The 24225-nt window shown below is 34.7% G+C and overlaps 1 protein-coding gene across 12 annotated transcripts in view; it reads right to left on the bottom strand.

The window, feature by feature from the left end:
* The window catches only part of NIPBL (NIPBL cohesin loading factor), a 157550-nt gene that overhangs the window by 62664 nt on the left and 70661 nt on the right, over window positions 1–24225 (bottom strand). For 8 of the 12 annotated variants that reach the window (XM_085566483.1, XM_077790267.2, XM_085566484.1 and 5 more), the window contains 5 exons: window positions 22362–22461; window positions 20642–20793; window positions 19445–19605; window positions 16560–16653; window positions 6363–6995 (listed from right to left, as the gene is read on the bottom strand). In XM_085566483.1, coding sequence (XP_085422609.1) covers window positions 6363–6995; window positions 16560–16653; window positions 19445–19605; window positions 20642–20793; window positions 22362–22461 — 1140 coding nt within the window. Of the gene's footprint in view, window positions 1–1323; window positions 1341–6362; window positions 6996–16559; window positions 16654–19444; window positions 19606–20641; window positions 20794–22361; window positions 22462–24225 lie in introns of those variants that run through there. The other 4 variants (XM_085566486.1, XM_021551742.4, XM_085566491.1 and 1 more) reach the window with 2 other exon arrangements.

Raw genomic sequence — 24225 nt, 5'->3', positions numbered from 1 at the left:
CACTTAGTTAGACATACCCAGTGCAGTATCTAATTCCATAAGAAAAATGCAACACACTAACATCAGAATGAAAACTTTAAGTATCACAGCTAACACATCCAATTGGATTTTAATTCATTTGTATGGACAGAAAACTCTAGAAATAAGCAATGAGTTTCCTTTCTCCCTTCCAACTGTTGATTTTGTTCTGCCTTGTACCCAAAAATATCATCAATTAACAAGACTAACATTTATATTCCATGACAATGAAAAAGAAAATTGTGTCTTCTTAGGTTGACGTCAGCATGAACTTAGTGACTGTGAACTACAGAAATGCTGAGCTTAAGCTCTTACTAGGGTTTATTAACTATTCGTGACATTTCTTTATCAAGATTTAAATCCATTATAGAGAAATATCCGTCCCAGAATGTAAGTCATTATCAGGTTAATGGTATCATAAATCCTCTCATCCAACAGGTACAATCTAGGGTATACATCACATGCAATTTATACTGCATTTTCTAGTCTTAGTTTAAAGTGTAGGCTGAACAAAGAAGGTTTCTTGCTAAACTGCTATAGTTTAGTTATTAGCTATGTAAAGCACAACCTGGTATAAATAGGGGAATTTTGATTTCATTTTACATATAAGCACAAATAAAAATGCTGTTGAATTATACGATCCTACCTTTTTTAAAAAAAATCAGTTGTAAAGTATTTTAATTTTTTATAAAAACTGTAAAAGGAAGTAACTTTTCACAGATAGGTGTAAACATTGCAGCATTTCATTGCAATGCCTCTAAATAGAACAGGAATTTCTTCCCCTTACCTTTCTTAGAACATGTCTGAACACACACAAACACAAAATTGGTCTTTTATAGGACCCAGAGGCTGCAAAGCTGTGTTTTCTTGGAAGATCTATATAAGGTCCCAGTTTCATCCATTACATCACACTACAAAATGCAGACCTAATGAAAACTTATATACACAAAACACATAATACCTAACTCTCACATTCTACTGTACAGACACTCATGTATCTTTCACACTCTATTTCTTCACCTTCTAGTATTAATAACTGCAATCTGCAGGATTACTATACAAATTACTACTTGTAGCTCCATTTTTACAGAAATAACTACAATATATTTTTGGCAATGAATGCTAATATACTGATTATAATCATACATTCTGTCACTACATAAAATTAGACATAAACTATCCATTCTTAATAGTATTCTTCTATTAGTTTCCTCTTTAGGGAATTTTTTGGGGGAGATGGGTAATGGGGAGAAAGGGAGAGGAGCTGGGTAAGAACTTAAAAGGTAAGATAAAAAGGTTACTTACCTATGACTGTAGTTTTGAGAGTTTTGCTCCGGCAGATTCACACTCTTGGGATGTGTATCTCTGCTGCTAAGGGCTTGGAACAAACCAAAAAAAGAAAGGCCCACAGCAGGCATCCACATGCCCCCTAACTGATCCAATTATTGGAAATAAAATTATTACAGCTTCACTTCTTCCTATTTCAAAGAATCCACAGTAAGATTCCAAAGAAGTGGGTAAAATGGATCCTCATGGGTAAAATATATAGGAAAAAACACACATATACAAGTTGATTTGTCTCATTAAAAATTTTTTTCTAATTCTTTTAAGTTTGAAAAAATATTAGCCTCCTAATGAAATGGTTAATGATTTAATTACTCTTCTCACAAATGCCAGAAAACAGAGCCTTTTACAAGCAGAACTCCTCAATCTGTTAAGAGAGCTGTATTATACAAAAGTATCTTTGAAGAAGCCTAAAACCTAAGTACACAGTTCTGTGTATGGAAGAGCTCAGATCAAAAAGTAGCAAATTGGAATAAAATATCAATTTGCAAAAGAGTATCTGAAAGAGATGGGTTACTTTCTGGGATTTCATGTAATTTTCAAGGTTATCTTCCTTTTTTTGTGTCGCTAAAAGACTCTGAGCTCCTTTTAGCATTAGAATGTTAAACATTTTTGTTTCACAGTATTTGGAGGCTTTAGAAAAGCATGAAAGATCTTGATGTATAAACTTTGTATCTACAAATTCATTCTGTATCTAAAGGTCTAAATCTTGAAAAAGAAGAACTTAATGTAATGTTCTAGGAAAGGTTTAGTCTATAAGTGATGGACTAACTTTGAACTTCTTAATTACATACAAAAATACGTAACTTGCACTTGAACAGCAGCAAAGCACAAGTTAATGCAAAGAACTGAGGTTACAAAAATGAAATTTCTCCCTCAACATTACCATCTCCCAAAAGGAAAAAAAGATGCCTGAGAACAACAGAAATTCCTAGGATAATTTCTAAAGCTTAATAGGATTTCCTGTAGTTTCTTGGAGTTGTCAACTTCAGAATGTGAACAAAGCACAGTTTCAGTTAAGGGAACAAAACTGGTTCAGAATATAGACCTCTACTTGTTTCAAAAGCCTTCAACTGCACCAAGTAGTAAAGGAAGTGTGTCTACTGGCAGTAGTTAGAAGAGAAGAAAGTGTGAATTGAATTTCACTATCTTTCTGAAGAAATTATATCATCAAAATATCACAATGTAATCAGTTAGGTGGATGGTTTACCTGTCAATCATTGCGGAAAAAGTCAATCCACTTTTAAAATTCCTTTTGAATCACTTTTTTCCAACTCAGATAATCTGTCTTGATAATAAATAATAGCTAGATCTATCTGTAATACTACATATTCTTTCAAAAGAGAAGATATGATCTAGTTTTGATCAACATCTTTTATTTGATGAGGGTAGAGAGGCAATTGTGAAGGGACCTGAGTTATGTCATGTTCCATGGACTATTTAGCAGTACTGAAGCTATTAAATGTAAGAGATGTATTAGAATGTAACTTTTGGTGCCAAATGCCTAGATCTTCAAAATCTCCTTTCACTAACAAATACAGAAAAATTACTTATTAAATTAATCAATAGAGAGGATAAAGTAGAAAGGAGAGATTAATTCCTTTCTTGAGGATAAAGTAGAAAGAGGAGATGAACTCCTGCCCTTCCACACAGAGGACAAGATGAAACCAACTTGTTAAACTTTGCACCTCTCTATCATGATCTGTGAAGAGGATATACTCCACTTAATCCAAGAACCAAGAAGCCCAAAAAGATAGAATTATAAAAACATAGCTATAAAAAGTACTTGGATATGATGAAGGAAATATATATTATAAAATAACTCCTTATGCATATCTGACACACAGTAGCTCAAATTTGTCAGATTTTGAATTAGTGATTTTTGCACTAAAGATTCCTTTTTCATAAAGCAAATAAAGCAAAAGCATGAAAATCAGATTTCAGAAAGAGAAGCTGCTTTACAAAGAAGAAGACACTCTGCAAAATCCTGTGTTCCTCTTCTGAAATACAGACTGCTTCCCATTTTAAGACACTTTGTTTGGTGGAAGCTAAATATTTTAACAGTATATTAGGAACATAGATTTGTTACAGAAAGTAATATAATTACCACAAGGCTCCAATCCCCATTTACCACCAGTACCAAATATAATAAAAGGACCTCAGCATTAAAAAAAAAAGAACAAACCAAAAAAAAAAACCCAGAAAACACCACAACAACAACAAAAAATACCCAGACCTCACCACTGCCTTAGTCAAGGTGTCTAATTTTTAGTAAGAATGTCCCCCAAAATCTCTGCTGCTTCTCTGAAATAAACTCCTTCACACTACTGGTTATTAGCCTCAGAAGAACTTGTCCTCCCAACCAAACCCCTACTATTAAAAAGAAAGCATTTGAAAATTTGTGTTGGAGTATAGAACTATGGAAATTTCATATATAAAATAAAGGACAGAAAAGACCACTAATCTACTATGAGAACTTTTGAGTACCACTTTACTGAAAGTACTTTATGGAAACCAGTGTAAATATACACAGAAAACACAGTATGGCTGTATATATGCATTCCCATGCCTCTGTTACAAAAGCAGCTAAGACACTTTCATGCACATTTTAGCATGTGTTAACATTTTGAGTAAGTTCTCTAAAGGTATGCTTGCTATTCTAAAGCATCAGCTGGCTTTATGTACTCCCACTCTAATTAGACCGAGCACTTACTACACCCACACTCTTTTCCTGACATAATGTGATTCCTGACATAATGTGAACATTTACAAAAAGGCACAAATGACAGAATTTTGTGTAAATACACTATGTAGCTTTGCAGAAACACATTACATATTTAGAATTTATTTAATGTATGTCTAACAGACATATTCCTATAGGAACAATAGAGGATACTTTCTCTTACAGCCCCACGAAATCAAACAGCTCTAACTAGAACAATCCCAGAGTGTATCGGATTCTAGACATAGCATAAATTTAGAAGCAATGGCAAAAGTATTACCAAAAAAGTAGGAACTATATTTCTCCAAGGTAACATCTTCAGGAAATCTGTTCTAAGACTGCTAAAAATCTTTCTACTAAATACTATGCACTTATGGCTGAAACCTCAAGAGCCAGCATGAAAAAGTGAAAAGCGCTGCTGTCTATCATAGAAGCAACTTAGCACAAGTGAATCAACAGTGGTCATTGTCCCAGTATAGGGCAGCAACTCTTGAACCTGATTTACAGCAATTATAGGAACTCAGGGAGATCTGAGACCTACCAGAGCATGAAGGTAAGGGGAACCGTAAGGTCAGAATCTGTATTTGGGAAGATGGACATTGACCAGTGATGAACAGGAAAGGTCACAGTCTCTATAGAGATCACTCCTTTCCCCAAAAGAAACAAATCAAGGCTCTGATCTGATTATGATGATTATCATAAACAAACTTTACAACTAATGGTCAACATTTCCTGAAAGCCAAAACAAAACAGAAAATGTGTTTTCATTCTTGATCAAAGTGTTTGAAACCTGTTGTGCATTTTTTCAGCTGCTCCTCAGGCAAAACATGGTAGAGATGCTATTTCAAGTGTGTGGACATAAACACAGCTTTTGAAATAACAGGCCAGAAACCACAAGCTCTCCAACAATAAATTTAAAATTAATGGAAGGGATTTAAGCAGATAAACAAATTCTCCACCTCATTAAATTAAAATTAAAGACAGTAGAGATCAGTAGAGATCTCTTTTGAGGTGAGCACACATTTTCTCTGTATATTCATAAGTAGTTTTTCCTAAAAAGATTTGATTTAGTTACCAAATAAGAAATATCTTAGAAGTTAAACCTTTTAGTATTGCAACCATGTGTAGAAACACACACACACATACACACACACACAAACGCTCTCCTCCCTTCACCTTTCAGGCATCACTAAAAATAGTGAAAAACCACTTTAAATAGGAAGAAAATTGGCACCCTTCCTGCTGGTTAAAGACCCAAACTGTGTGTAAATTCATTCCATGCAAGTATGTCAACATGGGCCATTTTCACGTATGAACTTCCAAAATCAGAACTTTCACCATTTTCCATTCTGCAAGACGTTTCGTGAGAGTATCTAATAAGTTAGGATTATGGTACAAAACTTTTTTTTTCTCAGAAGTTAAACATGGTGCAGAGGAAGATTCCGAAAAATACTTATGGTAAATTATTACTATCTAATTCATTAAATACATCTGAAACCGAAGATGTTCAAACCAGTTTACAACAGAAAAAGAAACAGAAATTAAAAAAAAAACTACTGATAGATTAAATTAAATCCATTAACCTATCAAAGTGAAGATAAAACATTTCAGAAGCCCACCTGGTTCTGTGCTACAGACCACAGAGATATACGGTAGCTCTCTAAAGTTTCTAATGCCTACATAATAATTAATATCCAGTTGAACAAACATTAGTGACAACATAATTGCATATATTACCCAATCATTATACTGCCTTCAAAAGAACATAACAGATGTGATTTTAGTCTAACATCTCCTTCACATTAAATCCAAACGGGGATATTAATAGAAATGGGATAAAACAGTTTTCCTGCATTTTCTTAAATGGCAACATGGATTAATAATACAACTGTCAAAACTTGCTGCAAATTTTGATTTATGGTACTGCTGGGATTTTAGGAACTATAAACAACATTAACTGTACTTCATTCAGTCTCATGGTTAGAAGTAAGAGTATTTGAAAAGAATTTTGAAACATAAGAATTTCACTTTCCATCCATTAAGACCCCAAATAAAGAATATCAGATATTCAAAATATGCATATATGAAAGATTACATTTCATTGTTGGAAGGGAATGGAGATGAATGTTGCCAAAGAACCTACACTGTTGTAAACAGAATTGAACTATGTGACAATGACAGGAAGCCTTTTTTTATATATATATATATATGGGGTTTATATGCATATATATATATTTATATAATATATAGTGTATATACACACACACAATCCTTTTACCTTTATCTTGCACTTCTTTTGAAAATCGCTCCCTTTCAATAGCTGATTCACGTTCTATCCGCTCAATTTCAGCCAATGCATCCAATTCTACTTCATCATATGACGTTATAGCTCCTTGTTGCGAAACCTGTTGCTGTGTCTGTACCACAGGAGTTTGAGGTTGTTTTGCAGCAACTGAAGTGTTCTGTTGTAAAACAGGCACTTGTTGTGCCTGAAGGAAAGCTGTCTGTTCATGCTGCGGCAAACACTGAGCAGCGTTTAGTGGGCGGTTAACATCCTGTGGAGTAACGGGTGTTTTAGAAGTCTGTCCTGGGTACTGCACATTAAAAGGAATATCACCCTCTGACACACTGCTGTTTTCCAAACCAGAAAGCATATCATCCTGCTGGTCCATATCCGAAGATCTTACACGAGACAGTCTTAATGTAAGCTTAGTGGAGTCCTTGGAAGGAGAGCTAATGATATCATACATTGCAGCTTTTTCAGTCTGGTCTTTTTCATCCTTGCCTAACTTCATTTTCTTTTGTTTCTTTTGCTTTCTTTCTGGAGAATCTAACAATATGTCTGGGGGAACATCTCTAGGTGATGAATAAGGTGGAGGCTGAGATTGTTGGATTAAAGGTTGTCTTGATCCTAGAATAATAATTCAGAAAAACTGAACAGTTATGTTGTTTCATGTTTATATAAAAACACACTAAATATAACCTGCATACTTTTAATGTGTATCTCTACATATAACTGGGTTCACAAAAGGTCTAAATAAGACTGGTAGGAAGCACATCATCTCTAGATCAAGATGCAATCTAGATAGTTGCAGTGTATTTCCTAGGAATTTTAGCTATCCACTGCAAGTAGAGAAGGGATCATTTCAGAGAAGACGGAACAAAAAAACCCCACCACCAAATAAGAATAAATAAAAGTAGTGCTTAAGGTTCAGAATATCAGCTATTAGAAAATGATCAACAAAAGCAAGTTGACGGCAGAAAAAAGTAAAGATCAAAAAGATTCTTATTAAGGTCCAGTGATGAAGACTTAATGATCAGTATATAGGCACTAGCCATTTCAGCCACGCATTTTTAATTAAAACAAAACAAAACAAAAAAAAAACACACAAAAAAACCCCCAAAAACAAAAAAACAAAACAAAAACCAACAGAACCAAAACATACAAAACCTCGTTAACTTGGATTCTGACAGTTATTTAAAATTATTTTTCTTTTCTTTATTTTTTTAAATTTTATTTTGGACAAATTTATTCCAACCTCCCCCATTTATTACTATCTAGGAAAAACTAATCATCTAAAGGCATCCTTTTACCATTCCCTGCCTTATCTCCCCTCCTTTTTTGTTTAATGTATGACTTTTTGCTTGTATGTGCACTCTTTCCAGGACTTGAGGGTATCTACAGAAATTTTAAAGAGAGGACACTTCTAATTAAATAATTTCTCCAACTAATTACATTTGAAGTCCTCTAACTAATCACCTTCCTGTAACTGTTAGCCTAGAAAAGAAATCTGAAAAACAGAGATGCTTTTTAACCTGTCCCAGTTATAATTTTGAGCTATAGTTCTGGCTTAGAAGGGAATACTGTGCAAGGTGGGGAATACACACAGACTCCTCTTCCTAAAGCAACCATTCAGATTCCATTCACCCATTAGAGAAATACTGATCTTCATAAAGCAGTGACTGAGATTATTATTACTCATTCTGGTCAGGTCATCATAGGTCAGGATTTCTAACAGCAAGTAAAAATTAAGTGGAACGCAAGTCCTGTATGCTTCATTCGAGAAGCACCACTAAACAAGAAAGCAGCTTATTTTGCAGCTTAAATTTCTACCCAACATTTTTGGAAGTGTTAAAAATCATTAAGCAATGTACCAAACCATAGATGAAAAAACAGAATGGTTATCTCTGGCGAAGCTTCAATTTACATGAAAAGGGCTTTTACTTATGGCCTCTCTGCATAGACTGCTATGCTTTTGTCGCCCTAGACCATTCTGTAAAAATGCCATAATTTCTGTATGTAACGAGCAGGGTATTACATGCCCTTTATGTGATGTCACATCACATCTTAAGTCTTCTTGGCCCTCAGCAACAAATCCGTATTCTGTCAATAACACCCAAAAAGTTGGGAAGCCCTGTTTTGACTTATCCTAATTTTCAAAACAGTTCTACTACTCTTCTTCCTTTCCTCAAATCAGATAGCACACTCACCCACCAGTACCAAAGTTCTCATTACACCTTCAGAAGATTTTCCCTTGCATTTCAAAAGATTCCTATTCTTGTTAAGCTCCTCCCCTGCCATTTCTTTGGTTAATTTGAAATATTAAATATAATGTGTAGCAGGAATTCTTAGCTACTAATTTATTTTATGGTAATGACTACCACTCAGGAAGTACAACCTGCAGGATATTTCTAAAATAGTAGAGGCAACTCAGAACTTTTCAAAGAGATATTATAGATATCTTAATCTTGATTTATCTCTTATATATGTACTTTTAAAGTTGCAACAATGGAACACTTACTATTTTTCAGATTTATGCTTCTAAACACAGAGGACAGACTTTATTCGCCCTTGTCCTAGCTTTATAGATAAATATGACAAGATCTGATTTGGCATTAATTTGGCATTTCTCATGTTGAAAAGTAAGACTGCAGCAAAAGATAAAGTGGTTCTTTTTATCTTTGAATAGACTTGAGGAGGCCAGAAGGATTTCACTGCATTCCATTGAACAGTCTTAGAATCCAGTAAATGAAGACACAAAAGTAAAGTTTTGCCTCTCCTAGGCAGCACTACGAATAAGTATTAGAAAATATCTTCCTCTTAAAGGAGATTCTAGAAACATTTTGATAGTAAGACCAATAAGCTGCATTTTAAAATACCATGTTCCAGCAATAACTTCACATATTTCTGAGATGTATAATGATGGTTAAGCCTCTGAGAACAAGGAGGCTAAGAAGCTAAAATGGCTGTGTATGGAGGTGAAAAGAAACTGAAAAATATGATGCATTCTTGAACAGATTCACCCTACCACAAACCTTAGCAGTTTTGAAAAGTTATTACACAACAAACACATAGCACATTCTGAGACTTCAAACAAAAGCCAGTAAAGTACCCAGGTGGCCAAGAAGACCAAAGGCACCTGGCTTGTATCAGCAATAGCGTGGCCGGTGGGACTAGGGCAGTGATTGTTCTCCTGTACTTAGCACTGGTGAAGACATATCTTGAATGCTTTGTTCAGTTCTGGACCCCTCACTACAAGGAAGACACTGAGGTGCTGGAGCATGACTAGAAAAGGGGAAGAGAGATGGAGTATAAGCCCAGCGAGGAGTGGCTGATGGAGCTGGGGGTGTTTATCCTAGGAAGGAGGTTCAGGGAAACCTCATCACTGTCTACAGCCACCTGAAAGGATGTTGTGGCCAGGTGAGGATCAGCCTATTCTCCCAGGCAACTGGAAGAAACAGCCTCAAACTGCACTAGAAGAGGTTCAGGTTGGATCTTAGGAATTTCTTCACTAAAAGGATAGGTAGGCATTGGAATGGGCTGGGCAGGGAGGTGGGCAGTCACCATTTCTGGAGGCGTTCAAGAAACAACTGGACATGGCACTTGGTGCTAGGGTTTAGCTGACATGATGTTTTGTTTTGTTTTTTTTTTTTGAAGGTTGCAACAGATGATCTTTTCAACCTTAATAATTCTATGAAAACTATGCCCATTATACAGACAGAGTTTTGTCTATTAATGGTGGAATCAGTCTGGAGTATTTCCTATGAGAGAAGTATCTTTACCAAGACTGGATGACAGAAAAAGAAAAAACAAAACTTAAAGGAAACACAGACAGTTATGATGAGCTTGCTGAACCAGTTGAACCAAGACTGATAATGCTTGTTCTACAAAATGCTGTCAATGCAGTAAATATACAAATCTTCAGAAATAATATTTATGAAATTACCATGTTTCTTATTTTAAAACAGAGAAAATTTAGACAATTTTTAAATCTAAATCTAAGGCTGGGCAGTAATTCAGGAGAAAAATAAATAAACATGACTTTTTATAGTTGATTTTCCATAGATAGTATAATTAAAAGAACTTTGTGCATGCTCTCTTTATATAGCAGGCTTCAGGAAGGTCACTGTATCTTTACTGAACAGCAAATATTGACAGCCAACCAGATAACACCAAACATAGCTGAGAAGTAGGTACCATCATAGAAAATGAGATCTCTACAGAGAACAAACACAACCATCAACAATAACTCTCTAGTTTTTCAGCAACAATTATTCTGACCACCCATGATAATCCTAGGTTTGGTTCTCTAAATTTCTTAGTTCTTCTATTGCTTCCTGGTCGTAGATGGCGCTAAGTATGGAAGAAATTTTATTAACTGCTGTACCAATCTGCAAACACCTTTTTTTCTGTGATTCTTGAATTGTATCTTACCAAATCCTGTATTTTGCAATCAGCTATAAAAAGAATTTAATTGCATTGACAGAGTCTTAGCCTTCTTTAAAATGTAAGGTTTTGAATCCACTTCTGGTTTGTTTACCCTGGCTCTACTTGCTCAATGTGTATCACTAGCCTGGATAGCAAACAAAGAAGCTTCTGTCCAGGAGACTGCACATATCACCGACATCTCCATTTTATGGTTTTGTCTGTACTTGCTAATCACACCACAATACTCACACCTTCTTTAATTATTCATGATATCTCCTCTGATCATCTCTAAGTCTCTTCATGTCACTTGCCTTCCAAAGATGATGCAGCAAAGTCACACCACTGATCCAACACTGTTGTGGTCCACATGATTTAAAAGCATTTACTAAGGTTCTCAGGAAGTTAGAACTCACATATTTTTCAGTATTTAAAAAATTATTATTTTTCCACTTGCACAGTAACAACTTCCAAAGGGTCACATGAAGCAGTATCTTCACACACTTTTAACTCCCTTGTAGGCAAAGGTTCTCAGATATTGATAAAAGCCTTTCAACCATCCTACACCCTGTTTTGCCAGAAGCATCATTCTCTAAGCATGAAAGCTGGAAAAACTTCTAGAGAACAAATGAAGACTGGTGTTTAATACTTGGTTCATACATTCACATTGGAGAGAAACTTCAAGAATGTTCAAGTGCTTTTTTAAATCCATAGGAAAGTGATCATCCATACTCCTAGAACGTGATTTAAACCTGTATCAAATTGGTGTATAAACCCGGACACAACACTCCAGACATTGTACTGGAAAAGCATTTGAAAAGAGAGGCTTTAAGAAATGTATATGTGCCACATGTGAATTATTAAGATTCACATATGAGTAATTACACTGTAAACAAGTTCCTAAGTGCAGAGGTGGGAGAAAAGAACCAGAGCATTCATACTGTAATCACAATGAAATTTGTCTGTTGGAAAAGCTAGGAACTTTGTGATTACAGAACCTGAGGAACACACCATTGCCAGCAGATTTTAAGAGACTGTAGCTAAAATATGTAAATGAAGCGTATCTTTTTTTTTCTTTATCACCTTCACATAAACAGAAGATTTTCATAAAAATGTGATCAGACAAATTCACCATGGAACTCTGGCTAAACCAATCTCAAAATTGGTAATAATCACTTTGAGAATTCGTGCCTCCGGAAGACTCAAAAAGGGAAGAACAGCCCATTCAAAAGGATGATAAAAGGCCTACCCAGAGTATAACACATAGCCTGTATGATTGAAGTACACAGTAGAACAATTCTTCTGTATAAACAGAGATAATGAAGAAATGATATTCCAAAAGGAATTTGTTAAAAATAACTATCATCAAATCGTGAAGAGAGTTGAGTGCCATATCTGGATGCTAGCACGGCTTTCCATATAGCTTCTCACAGTACTTTCACTAACAAGATCAAGAGTGTTATTCTAGTGTCATCTAGACAAAAATACATTGATTACTGTAAACCCTACTGTGAAGCTATATTGATACAAATTCAATTTTTCTTAATAAAAATGAAATGAGTATATGCGAACAAGTGCAGCTTTCCAGAGCACTGTCATAAGAATTGCAGTTTAAAATATTTGTCATTAATATCTTCTAATGTAACAGAATTAGAGGCAATTTTATTAATGTAAATATCATTAATGGTTTTGATCATAAGTCTTTAAGAGTCCAACCCTGCTTTAAAAAATAGAATCAAAAGTTTTCTTGAGTAATTTGAGTAATTTTCTGAAACAAAACAAATTCAGTGACAAGAAGCACAAACTTCTTATTTATCTTTTAATTGCAAACCATAAGAGGAAGATAGACAAGCTCTATAAAAAGACAGTAGAATGCTTAAAACAACTTGCAGTATAAATCTTAAGTTATCAGCAAACAGCAGCTATACTTGTATATACAACAGTAGTATCACTCAAAGTAGTCTTTAGTACTTTCCTGACTACTCATCCTAAATCTTCAAATAGAGATATATCTATGACTTAGGCCATAAGAACATCAAAACATATGCAGACAAATTAAAAGTCAGATAAAAATATCAAAGACAATTGGAAGCTCAGAAACGATGACTTAAGTAAAGGTAATAGAAACTGTGATGTTCACTTTGTAGATTAGATTAGTGCAAGACATTATAATGTTCTTTGATATGTAAATGTCTCATATTAAAAACAAAGGATGTGGTCTGTTTTTCTTTGCCCATTGGAAAGAAATCATGAAGCATCATGACTAACTGCAACAAAAATGATTCAGGTTAAGCCTTAGGAGCTTTCTAGCACTAAGAATTGGAATAAGATCTATGGCAAAACCAAGGAAACACTGTTGCTGACATTTTAAAATACATGGAAGTTACTGAGAGTAGTACTGCTACAGCTTAGACATGGTACTGTGGAAAGATGGCAAGACGTCAAGTCCTTTCCTGCAGCTTTTTCTAAAATCCTAGAATCTTCTTCTGGAAAGCTTCCCAAAATTTGCATTAGACATGAAGAAAATGCTACTTATTTTGATTAGGAAACAACACTGATTCTTATTTTCAAAGTGTATAACTTAATTTAAAATTCAAGCTTGAAGAGATAGCATATGAGAGAGATAAAGAACATAGATTTGAGAAGTTTTTAGGGAAAGGTTGTATTCACTTTCCATTTCCTTTTCCAATAGTTTTCAGAGAAGAGTCCCACCCAGAGTTTGAAATACCTCATGAAAAACTCAGCTTTTGCTGTTCTACCTCAGAATGGTTGTATTTAGAGCCTCCTTGCATGCGAAGTTAAATCTTGAAGGAAAAATAAGAATGAATGTTTATTTTGGTGCTATCAGAAAAAAAAAAAAACTTGAATAAATGTTTTCTGCCATTCTTTTGAAGGAGAGAAGGGAAGATGGTATTTTTTCTTCAAGACTAGCACTGAAGAGAGAGTACTGAAGTATACACTATAGATCCGAGAAGATTCCTAATTCTTCTTGTTATCTATTCTATATTCAGAGACCAAGTGCATGCAACCTGACTGGAGAAGCTCTGTAAAGCCCTAAGAAAATAGATATGATTGTTCCAAATTATTCAGAAAATAATCAAATATTCATTCACAATTTATGGAGGGAATACAACCTATTTGGGAAAAAAAGTGCAAAATTACATAATTTTGTAAGAGTTGTTGCTAGTCCTTACAGATGTTTTCCTAATTATTTAGGCAACTGTATGTAAACAGGCCTGAAAATGTTATGAAAAGCAGTGGACTAAAAACATTGTGGAAGCCTTTCCTTTAGCCAATCCTTCAGAAGTTTCCTCAAGAAAAAAAAAAATAATTAAAATAAAATGTAAGGTTCCATAGCAGTAGGAAAGTAGAACAAATGGATAAAACATTCTGATGACTAACTGATCTTCAGTAATGGAATCCAGGGGATATTTTATGACATCAACAAGAGGAAAACACTCCATATTGCTCCATACTCTATTCACAGAAAGAGTTTTTTAAAAAAGTCATCCACTATCAACAGATGACAGCATGAAAACAGATAGCTAAAACAAAATAAAAAAAAACTTCAGCTGCTCTTGTACCTTTAGTGAAGCAGAAGTGAAGCAAAGACAGTGAAATTTTACCCTACTGATTAAATTAATAACCACCCAAACCATGTGAGTCCTGTCATATCTCAAATATTTGCCTGTGTCGCAAACAAAACTTCTCCCTCATTTAGATTCTGTAAAACAGACAGCTACATTCAGTGTGAAGGTAATTCAAGATTGTGCAATCATGGTCTCCATTTCTCCAAAAGTCTTGTAACCTTCGGTAAATGCCTCAAACCTCTATGTTATATAAGAAAGTTCCAACATTATAACAACCTTCCTGAAATCTCCCTCTGATTATGATTAGTTAAACCTTTTGCTGTTCTTTTTGTCCTTCCAGACAAATGGTAAGTATTTTGCGCATTTTTCTTTATCAAGGTTTGTCGCCTGCTAACAGAACTTTCAGGGGCTAATAAAAGAACAACAAAGAGCTCAGCACAAATACTTGTTGTATTCATCCCAACTTTCACTACAAATCATAGCCCAAAAATTCCCTGTAGGGGATCCCATGTTCTTAATAATACTGAAATTATTTACAACTCTTCTATGCATTTCTAAAATCCTAGATGGAGCATCAAGAACTGGTCCTCTTGATCAGGGTGCACTAATGTCTTAAGGAGGGCAAAATATTAACACAATTAGCAGCAGTATTTCAGCCGTGTAATTTATCAAATGGAAAAGTAAAGTTAACATAGAGATAAATCAGAAAGTTCTTTCAGCACTTTAGTGCTACCACTGAAGCATTACAATCTGAACTATACAATCAGTCCGTTTTCAGAAATAATCTGAAAAGGCATCCCTTCAAAACTGGGTTCTGAGACAGCCAATGGAAACAGCAGCAATTTTAACAACAAAAAAAAAAAAATTCAAGTATTGCCTGACTGAGTAGTAATCACATATATGAGTGGGCTAACTTAGATCCAAAACCTTGTTAAACCTATAAGTTTTACAAAGAGTGAAAAGTAACCACATTTCCACAAGGCTTACAGGAAGCCCTTTAGAACAAGACATCCTGAAATACTGAAGCTCCTGGCATCCTATACACATACTTCTCACTGCCACCTGAACCATAGGATAATTCATTTAGGAAGGGACCTCAGAAGACATTTAGCTCATCCTCATGCTCAAAGCAGGGTAAGGCAAGGACACATTATATCAGGTTTTATCCAATCTGATCCTGAAAATCTCCAAGGACAGAAAACTCACAGATTCTATGGGGATCCTTTTCTACTGCTTGACTGTCCTAATAGTGAAAAAGTTTTTTCTTAGATCTAGTTAGAACCTCCTATTTAAATTTAAGTCCATTGTATTTCATCCTTTTTTCCCTAACAATGAAAAGACTAACTCAGGTCTTCCTGATAATCTCTTCAATAGGCATAGAAAGGCTACCCTGAGGTCCACCCCTGACAAACATGTCTTTTATCCAGGCTGCAATTTAATGCCTTAACCTTTACTGTAATCTCCACCTTCTTCTGTCCTCTTCACTGCATAAAATGATCACCCAGTAAGACTTATTTTTTTGTTTCAGGTCTATAGAGAAGAAAGCACTGTTTCATTTATCAATTATTGCCCTGTAATGTACAATCACTGGAAAAGAAAACTAACAAGAATATGTCCCAGCCCCTACCTTACCAAGTGGATTTTAATATAACGAATTATTTTGAGCAATTTTTTTCTGCTTTTTTCTCAACTGACAGACAGTTCACTCTATACCTCTCCACAGCTAAGGTTTTCAGGCTTCATTTATGCTATGTGTATTGAGCTAATTTATTTTAATATTTTTAAAATTTCATTATTGTAATTAAGGAAAGTGCTGCATATTAAAATACTTCTGAACTGGTTAAGGGTTCAATACTCGTAATGCTGCCTTTAAAATTTTTCTTATTTAGAGCAACTGAATTCTTATAAAGAATTTAATTCTCATATTAGAAAGGATTTTAAATCCTTCTGTCCTCCACAAATTTAAGCTTTATTTTGAAGGATGATAGATTAATTGTCACACCATCAGAAATTTCTTCTGGATCAGGGCTCAAAATAATTTTGCATCCAAAACATAATGGCATAGTTTGTAGTACTATTTAAATACAAAACTCAGGAGGGAAAACAAAATACCCCTTTAAATTCTCTGTTCTTTCAAACTGGGAAAAATAAATTGACATATACATGACTGCTAGACTACCTTTAAGGGCTCCATCGCTTCCAGCTGGAGAGCAGACTGACTGTGGTGACCTCAAGGAAAAAGACGCAGCATTCCTTATTGAAGGATCACCATCCTAAAGTAAAAATAATAAAAAAAGTTAACATATGAACATAAATATCTGTTAAAATAAAAACTGAAATTAGTACATAAATTGACAAAATGGATTGGGCAAAAAGCACACAAGAAATACTAGAAAAAGAGTCACATTAAAATCTCTGTAATCTAGACTATTAAACTATAAGCAATGCTCCAACGAGACTTAAGAAGAATCTATAATCACAAAAAAGGCACATATAAATAAATCTTTGTGTATGTTTTCTAGCTAGACAAGCACTTTTGACTTTACACTAAGATTCCATTTTTGTTGCAAGTACTCATAGTAAAGAGTACTCATAGTAAAGATGCATGACTTTTATACATCACCATTTGAAACAAAATGGTTTTTAAAACTGTTTTTTCCATAATGTACTCTTAAAAGACTATCTAGAATGCTACCTCACTTTTATAGGTCAACAAAGTAACACATTGTATTTGTATCCTCAGCATATAGAAGCCAGGACTGAACAGAATTTCTAGCAGTCCCATTACAGCAGCTGGGTTAGTCTCATGTAAAACACAGCTAGAGTGATTTTAGCTGTAAGAGTTAAACAGGAAACAACTCAATAGCAATATAAAGCACTTCCCCAACCTGCTCCAAAGCAATTAATAATTTCTGACAAACCTTTTCATAATATAATAATATAATTGCAATGTAATTATATCCATACTCTATTTTTAGCAATGTAAATGTGCATTTTTTACCCCCACACTATCCTTACAAAAAACGTGAAACACACTATTCCAATCTCCAGAGTTTTACATGGGTTTTGGTTTTTTCCAATGCTTTTGTGGAGCCCTCTGCTGGTCACAACTACTCATTCATGCAGTGCCCTAACTAAACTTCAATTATAGAATGGTATTTCCCACCTCAACTACTGCTTTTTGTACAGCATTTATAAGAATGTTTGGGAAATGGAAAAAAAAAGAAGCTATCAAAATCTGTATCTATGAGGAGTAAATTTCTGTAATTACAAATTCTAAAAATGTCATTATTCCAAAAGGTACAGAGATACAAATGAATGAAGTCTCCAAAGAAGTTATTTCATGTTCCCTAATTAAATTGGTTATTTCAGTAGATAACATTCTAATGTGGCTCTTCTTGAGGTATCTGTATAAAAGCAACTTTTTCATATAGCCTTTTCTTTCCTTTATTTTTTTAATCTGAATTATCTGTGTGATAAATACTTTTTAACCTTTTGACCAATATAAACTAAATAAACAGAATGTTAAAAGGTTTAATTCTAATTATGTTTTTACATGTCTGCATGAAAGAAAACAGCATTCAGTAGTGAAATAGAAAACAAAATTGGTATTTCAAGGAGATAGCAGCCTCCTTGGTAGATGGACAATCACACTCTGATGTGGCCAAACAGCCAAATTCCACACATGTAGCCATAGACTAGACTGTGCCATATGAAAGGGTAGATGACACTGCTAAAGGGGAAAGAGTTTGAAGTCTATTGGCCTAAGGTGATTACAACTCCAAGAACACAAATCCATAAGAAATCAGATTTCATCAGTTTTACCACCTATGGGCACTTATCACACAATTACATTAGATTTTTTTCTTTCCATTCACAGCACAATAAACCTACACTTACACTGTGGTCTTAATGATGGGTTTTTTTTTTTGTTTTGTTTAGTTTTTCAATATTGCTTGCAAAAAGAGTTGTTACCTTCTGAGGAAATTCTCATGGGCAAAGGAGTTCAATTGTATTAATATTCAGACCAGCACAATAAAATGAGCACTGTATCAAAAGTATATGATGCTATTTTAAGTGCAAGGGAACTGATATCCTATTGAGTTACGCATTTCACTACTGCATGGAAATTATAGAACTGATTTTTTTTTCCCAAACTGACTTTTCTTTGACTTGTAATAAATCTCAGAAACACACTCATTGAAAAGTAAGCTTACCTTCTTCTCAAATATGTTTTAAGTCAGGAGAAGATCTTTAACCATGATTGTCAAACACACAGGCAAAGACAACTTCTACTAAATTAACTAAACATACAAACTAGGCATACAATATTTTGGGTAGAGATGTTATACCTAACACAGCTGACAAATTTTTAGAAACATGCATTTACACTTCCTTAGTTTGCAGCTTCACCAAATGATGAATTATATTCTAGGAATGCTCTCAAGTTTACCAAAAATTGTCCTTAAATTGAGTTAATGTGTTGTGAGCCTTTGAGGGTATACTTACTGATTTTGCATTTCAGAGAAACATAATGTATTAACTTTTTTAAAGCAATAAAATCCTAAAATGAATAAAATAATTTAAGTTCTTGACTTTTTTGATTCTTAAAATACTCATTCATAAAAGTCTTCTCCAAAGCAGAAAAGGCTGCAACATTATAATTATTATTCATACAGAGCTGCAAAACTTTATTCAATATTCTTCATATTGTTTTCTGCATCATAGCTTCTAAAATCGGCTTTAAATTTATAATTACAAATAAAACACAGGCAACACATATGCACCATTAAGGAAGTGCACAAATGGATAAAAATGCAAGTTTACAACATTTACTACTTTCTATGTCTAGCATTTCTCCAATTAGAGCCAAAGAGGAGGTATTATGTTTTGATAGTCTGCCATTTTCAAATGAATCTACACATCTGAAATTGAAATCTATCTTCAGTAGTTTTATTCCTCAACAGCATCATAAAGTATCTGACTTCTAAGGCAGTAAAACACATACTTCCTTTATCACAATAAATATCTGTTTTATCATAATAAATTGATTAGATAACATACATCACTACTGAGTCTGTGCACCATCTGTAGGTAGTCTTCATTTGAGCTGTGTCTAGAATTATCAGCATGATGATTAGCTGAATTTCCAGACAACTGACTTGAAACTTTATTTTCATGGAGATTCCTCATCCCAGCTGTGACAATGGGACTGGATACGGAAGCTGGAATACAAAAAAATTAACTATATTGATACAGCCATGCAGCCATAAACTTGAAAAGATTCAGAGAAAACACCCTAATGGTGGATATCAAAATATTGGATACAAGAGGTCTGGAATCTGAACAAGGATCCAACTTGCTACAGATACCTTGATTGAAAACACATTAGCTAAGATTTTTCAAAAGGATTTAAAATATTAATTCCATGTACAAATTAGCCAATTTTCTCTCCATATGTATTCTAATTATACTCAGTATCTTTCCTACTGATCCCAGAAAACTTTGTTTACTTCTGTATAACTTGAACTCACTACCTTAGTTACTTTCAAGGTGTTTGTGGGACATATTACATATAAAACAACTGTACATATATTCTAAGCACAATGTTAAACTTTAAGAAAAAATTATTTGAAAGAATACAGTAGAATTCTACTTCCAAAAAAAAAAAAAAAGCGCCCTAGATACCTTAATACTGATCACGTGTTCAGGATTGTTTTCAGACAAGGGAAGAACAAAAATCCATTTGTTCTGAAGCTTGTCTTTGACAGTTACTGCATACCTTGAGCATAATTCTAGCTAATGTAGAATTAATCTGACACTAAAAGGGGCCAGTAAGGCTAAAGAATCTCTAAAGTTAACTAAAGAATCTCTGAAGTTAATAAAACTTAACTTTTCATTGGCAGGAATGAGGGCTTTCTGTCATACATGTAAGTGATGCTCACAGACAACAAATACAACTTTTGGGTTGCTTAGATTATTTTCACTGTCATATATACAGGGCAACAATGCAAATTGGACACAAATGGGAACATTGCAACATTAATGTGTTTTACCTTTTCTTCTTCTGTTTAATTTTTTTTTAAACAAAGTAGATACCACCACATTTTCCAGACAAAAAAAGCAAAGCTTAAATATACCTGCCTCAAAGATTTGCATTAAGTATGCAACTCCTTCAAATAAATTAGAAACCCATGAAATGTGCACATGGAAGTAAAGTTGACATGAAATAGGAAAATGAAACAAACATCACAGACTTACCTTGCTGCATTTGAGGATGAGCTGTATAACTTGGAGGATGTGAATATGGCATGTATCCTGCAGGGCTTTGAGGAGCATATGGACTAGGCACTGGACTGTTCTGTTGTGCCAAAAATCTGTTACCAGAACTTGTCTGTGGTGGCACAAACCGGCTAAAAAGAAAACAAAATTGCAAAAAAGTTATTAAAATTGGGAATAACAAATATAGACAAATTCATTATTTCTTTGAAAATCATACTTTCAAAACATGAAAATCCATTTAAGATAAAAAAAGCCCCCAACACAATTGAGAACTTCCTTCAAAAGCAGTATTTTAAGCTGTCTATACGTTCCTAACTGCACATGTTACTGAAGAGTCAGAAGATAATAAAAAGCATTCATAAGACCTCCACCTAGGGAAGGGAAACAATGACACAAATATGTATGGAAATTAGATCTGCAATTTCCTAAAGTTAATCTCAGAAGTTTGAATCAAAGTGACAGCAAAAGTTTTAATCAACTTGGTCACTAGGATTAACAAGGAGCCATTTACTCTTTCTTTACTTTTCAGCAAGGTTCCAAATAACTCATTCTAACAGAACTACACTGTCGAGATAGAGGAATGTTATAGGCAGCTAGGTATGACGTGACACAAGCCCAATGAATACAAATTCCTATTTCACTGGCTTTATCTTAGACTTGTTCTAGAGATAAGCCGCCATAAAAATAGCATTGACTTGTGACAATACATGCACATTATTACTTACATTCTTATATGAGTTTCTCAAAATTAAAATAACCAAATAAATACATCAGTAACTACATTACAAGCTATCACAATCCCAAGTTCTAAACAGGAACTCCATGAAGGTAAGCCTCCACAGAAACAGCAAAGTACTTAACATAAGGATTTTGCAAGGATTTCGAGAGAATTTTGTACTATTAATTGTAATATTCACAATGCAAACAACCTTTTTAGATATCCCTTTTAGATTTACAAGTTTTAAAGTGTGTTGTTTGTTGTGAGATATAGAACATTTCATTTGCCAGTTACAGTAACTTGAAGTGAAACCTGAAATCAGTTTATTTTAATAATGATATCTAATAACTGAAGATAGGACCTGTTAAAGCACAGTACCTGGGTTGAAACTGCAGGCAGAACTCTCTCCTCTCAACCAGAGTATTTTAGTATATTAATAAAAGCATAAATTATAGGCAAATGCTACTTGCAAACACTCAAAAACTTAAAAACCCAGAAATCTGATGAGGATTCTGCTGGAAGATTGGCCAAACTACCAGGCCTATCTTTCTGCAAGAAGCTTTTTGCAGAACTGTTACAGTAGTACTTCATGCTTTTACAAATCTTCTTTCCCACCGTTCTGCTAAACCATACTGGGACAAGCTGGAACACACCAGCCTATTCTGTTCTATTCTTCTTTCCACCAGTCTCAGCCTCTGACATGGGTAGAAGACAGGCGGCAGAGGGAGTCCTTAGGCAGGAAAGAAAGTTTGACCAAATCATGGGATGGAGTGAGAGAGAGGAAAATTCAAGATGAATCCTTAAAGTACAGGGATTAGTTCACTGACAGAAAGATGTTTCTTTGCATATGAAGAAACTTACCCTGCTATCAGACAAATGCCAAATTTGTCATGACACTGACTATCTTCCACTTACATATTTGCAACAAGAATTGGCTGTCAGTGTAGGACAACTCCCACCCCACTTAAAAGAAAGGATTACCTGGAAGGGCTATGTGAGATAGTGGTTTGTTGATAATTGGAAGATGCAGGACTACCACGCATGGAATTCTGAGAAATATTAAACTGTGACATCATCATCCCTATTAAAAAAAAAGATAGCAGCATTACTTTACACACTTTACTTTTCAATCAATGAAGTATCTCATTTGAGAATTTATTACATACAATGAGATGATGAACTTTAATGACATTATAAAAGTTATTGACATTAAGATCATCTACCCACAACTGTTAAAAAAATTAGAAATTACCGAATCCATGTGTAATGTCCATTTTACATCATGACATAAAAATGTGTTCTCTGAGTCACATTGTTAGAAACAGGAATTTAAAGGAATCTTTTTTTTGCCTCTCTTCGATACAGGAATAAAGAATATCCTAACAACTACATGACAAAGTGACACAGAAACACAAAAATGTAAATGAATTTGCAGTTATTTTAGTGACAGAATTTAATAACTTACAGCTGAAAAAGTGCCATAACTCATGAACACACGAAGTCTAGGGAAACCACAGCAAGTGATCTATGTAGAAGCTCATTAATAGTACAAATATTTTAGACAGACTAAAGTCCCCAATATTAAATTGTTGGAAGATTTTTGTTAATCCTACAGTTGCTATCCATCAATTTCAATTACTGCAATAATCACACATGCAAAACTAGTTTCAGAAACCTTCCCTGTCACCCTCTTTTCTCGTCTATTTTCTCCAGCAGAGACAGTGATAAACCCGCAGGAATTAAGCCATTACTACCTCCCTAGTAGGTGGCAAATGCTGCATTCCATGTACTAATACTATAGCACACTAATACTGGCCCTGAACAGGAATTAAAGTCCTATGCTGAGCTAAAAAAAGTTAGGTATTTTGATACCTCAATGTAGAGTACATTTCAGTGTCTGGAGTAACAGACAGGGACTCCTCAACTTCTATAAAATTTGTTTAAATGGATGCTGGTTGCCTCACATGAGGCAAGTGAACACAAAATCCCAGGGATTTTTTATGCTGGAAGGAGCTCCCAGCATGCCCACTGCCCCCTCACCTCTCACTGCCACTCTCAACATAGCTAGGTACAATATTTCAGCCAAACAAATAACATTCCTGTACAGAAAGCTGACATAATGTAACCATATCAGCATGATATACATTTACCATATGATAATACATATGATGGGGTGACTTCATGATGCTTGTATCCCCATTCATCTGTTTAGCCCAGAAATATGTTTTGCACCATTAAGAGGGGTTTTGAGAGCAAAGAGGGGGAGAGAAGAAGCACAGAAACTGCACTTGCTCCCCTGCATCCTTCTCCTGGACTGCATTGCCTGCAGCACAGACAGATGGTGGGACAGAGCTCTCCTTTGCCTTTAGTTAGTTTTTAGCTAGCTGATGCAGAGAAGTTCCCTAGACTATGGCTTTTCTTTTTCTTGGAACTGTTTGAACCTACTCTAGATGGAAAACCCAGAACGGCACCATGAACTCACATCTGTGGCCCACTAGGGCCTACAACACAACATTCCAGCACCACTGGGACTGGTAAGAGACTGAGTAAGCCAAGCTATAGCCCATGAAGGAGACTTCCTGAGTTTGTCATCTCTTCAGAGCAGTGAGAGGTTTTATTGTTTAATATTGTTCCTTTTTTGTGCTGGTGAATGCCTTGCATGTTAAATAAACAGGTTTTTTCCATTTTTCTCCAAAGAAATATTTTCCCAAACTAGTTGGGCAGGAGTACCCTTGAACCTGCTTTTTAAAGGAACCCCTTTAGAGGTTTTCTCCCACATTTGCCCTAAACCAGGACAAATACATTTTTTGGTGCCCAATGTGAGAAACTCTGTACTGACTGCATT

Source organism: Lonchura striata, chromosome Z (assembly GCF_050655825.1).
Source record: "Lonchura striata isolate lonStrDom1 chromosome Z, ASM5065582v1, whole genome shotgun sequence".
In the NCBI taxonomy this organism is placed as follows: Eukaryota; Metazoa; Chordata; class Aves; order Passeriformes; family Estrildidae; genus Lonchura; species Lonchura striata.
Note: the sequence above shows the minus strand (reverse complement) of the source record. Positions and strands in the feature narration are given on the sequence as shown.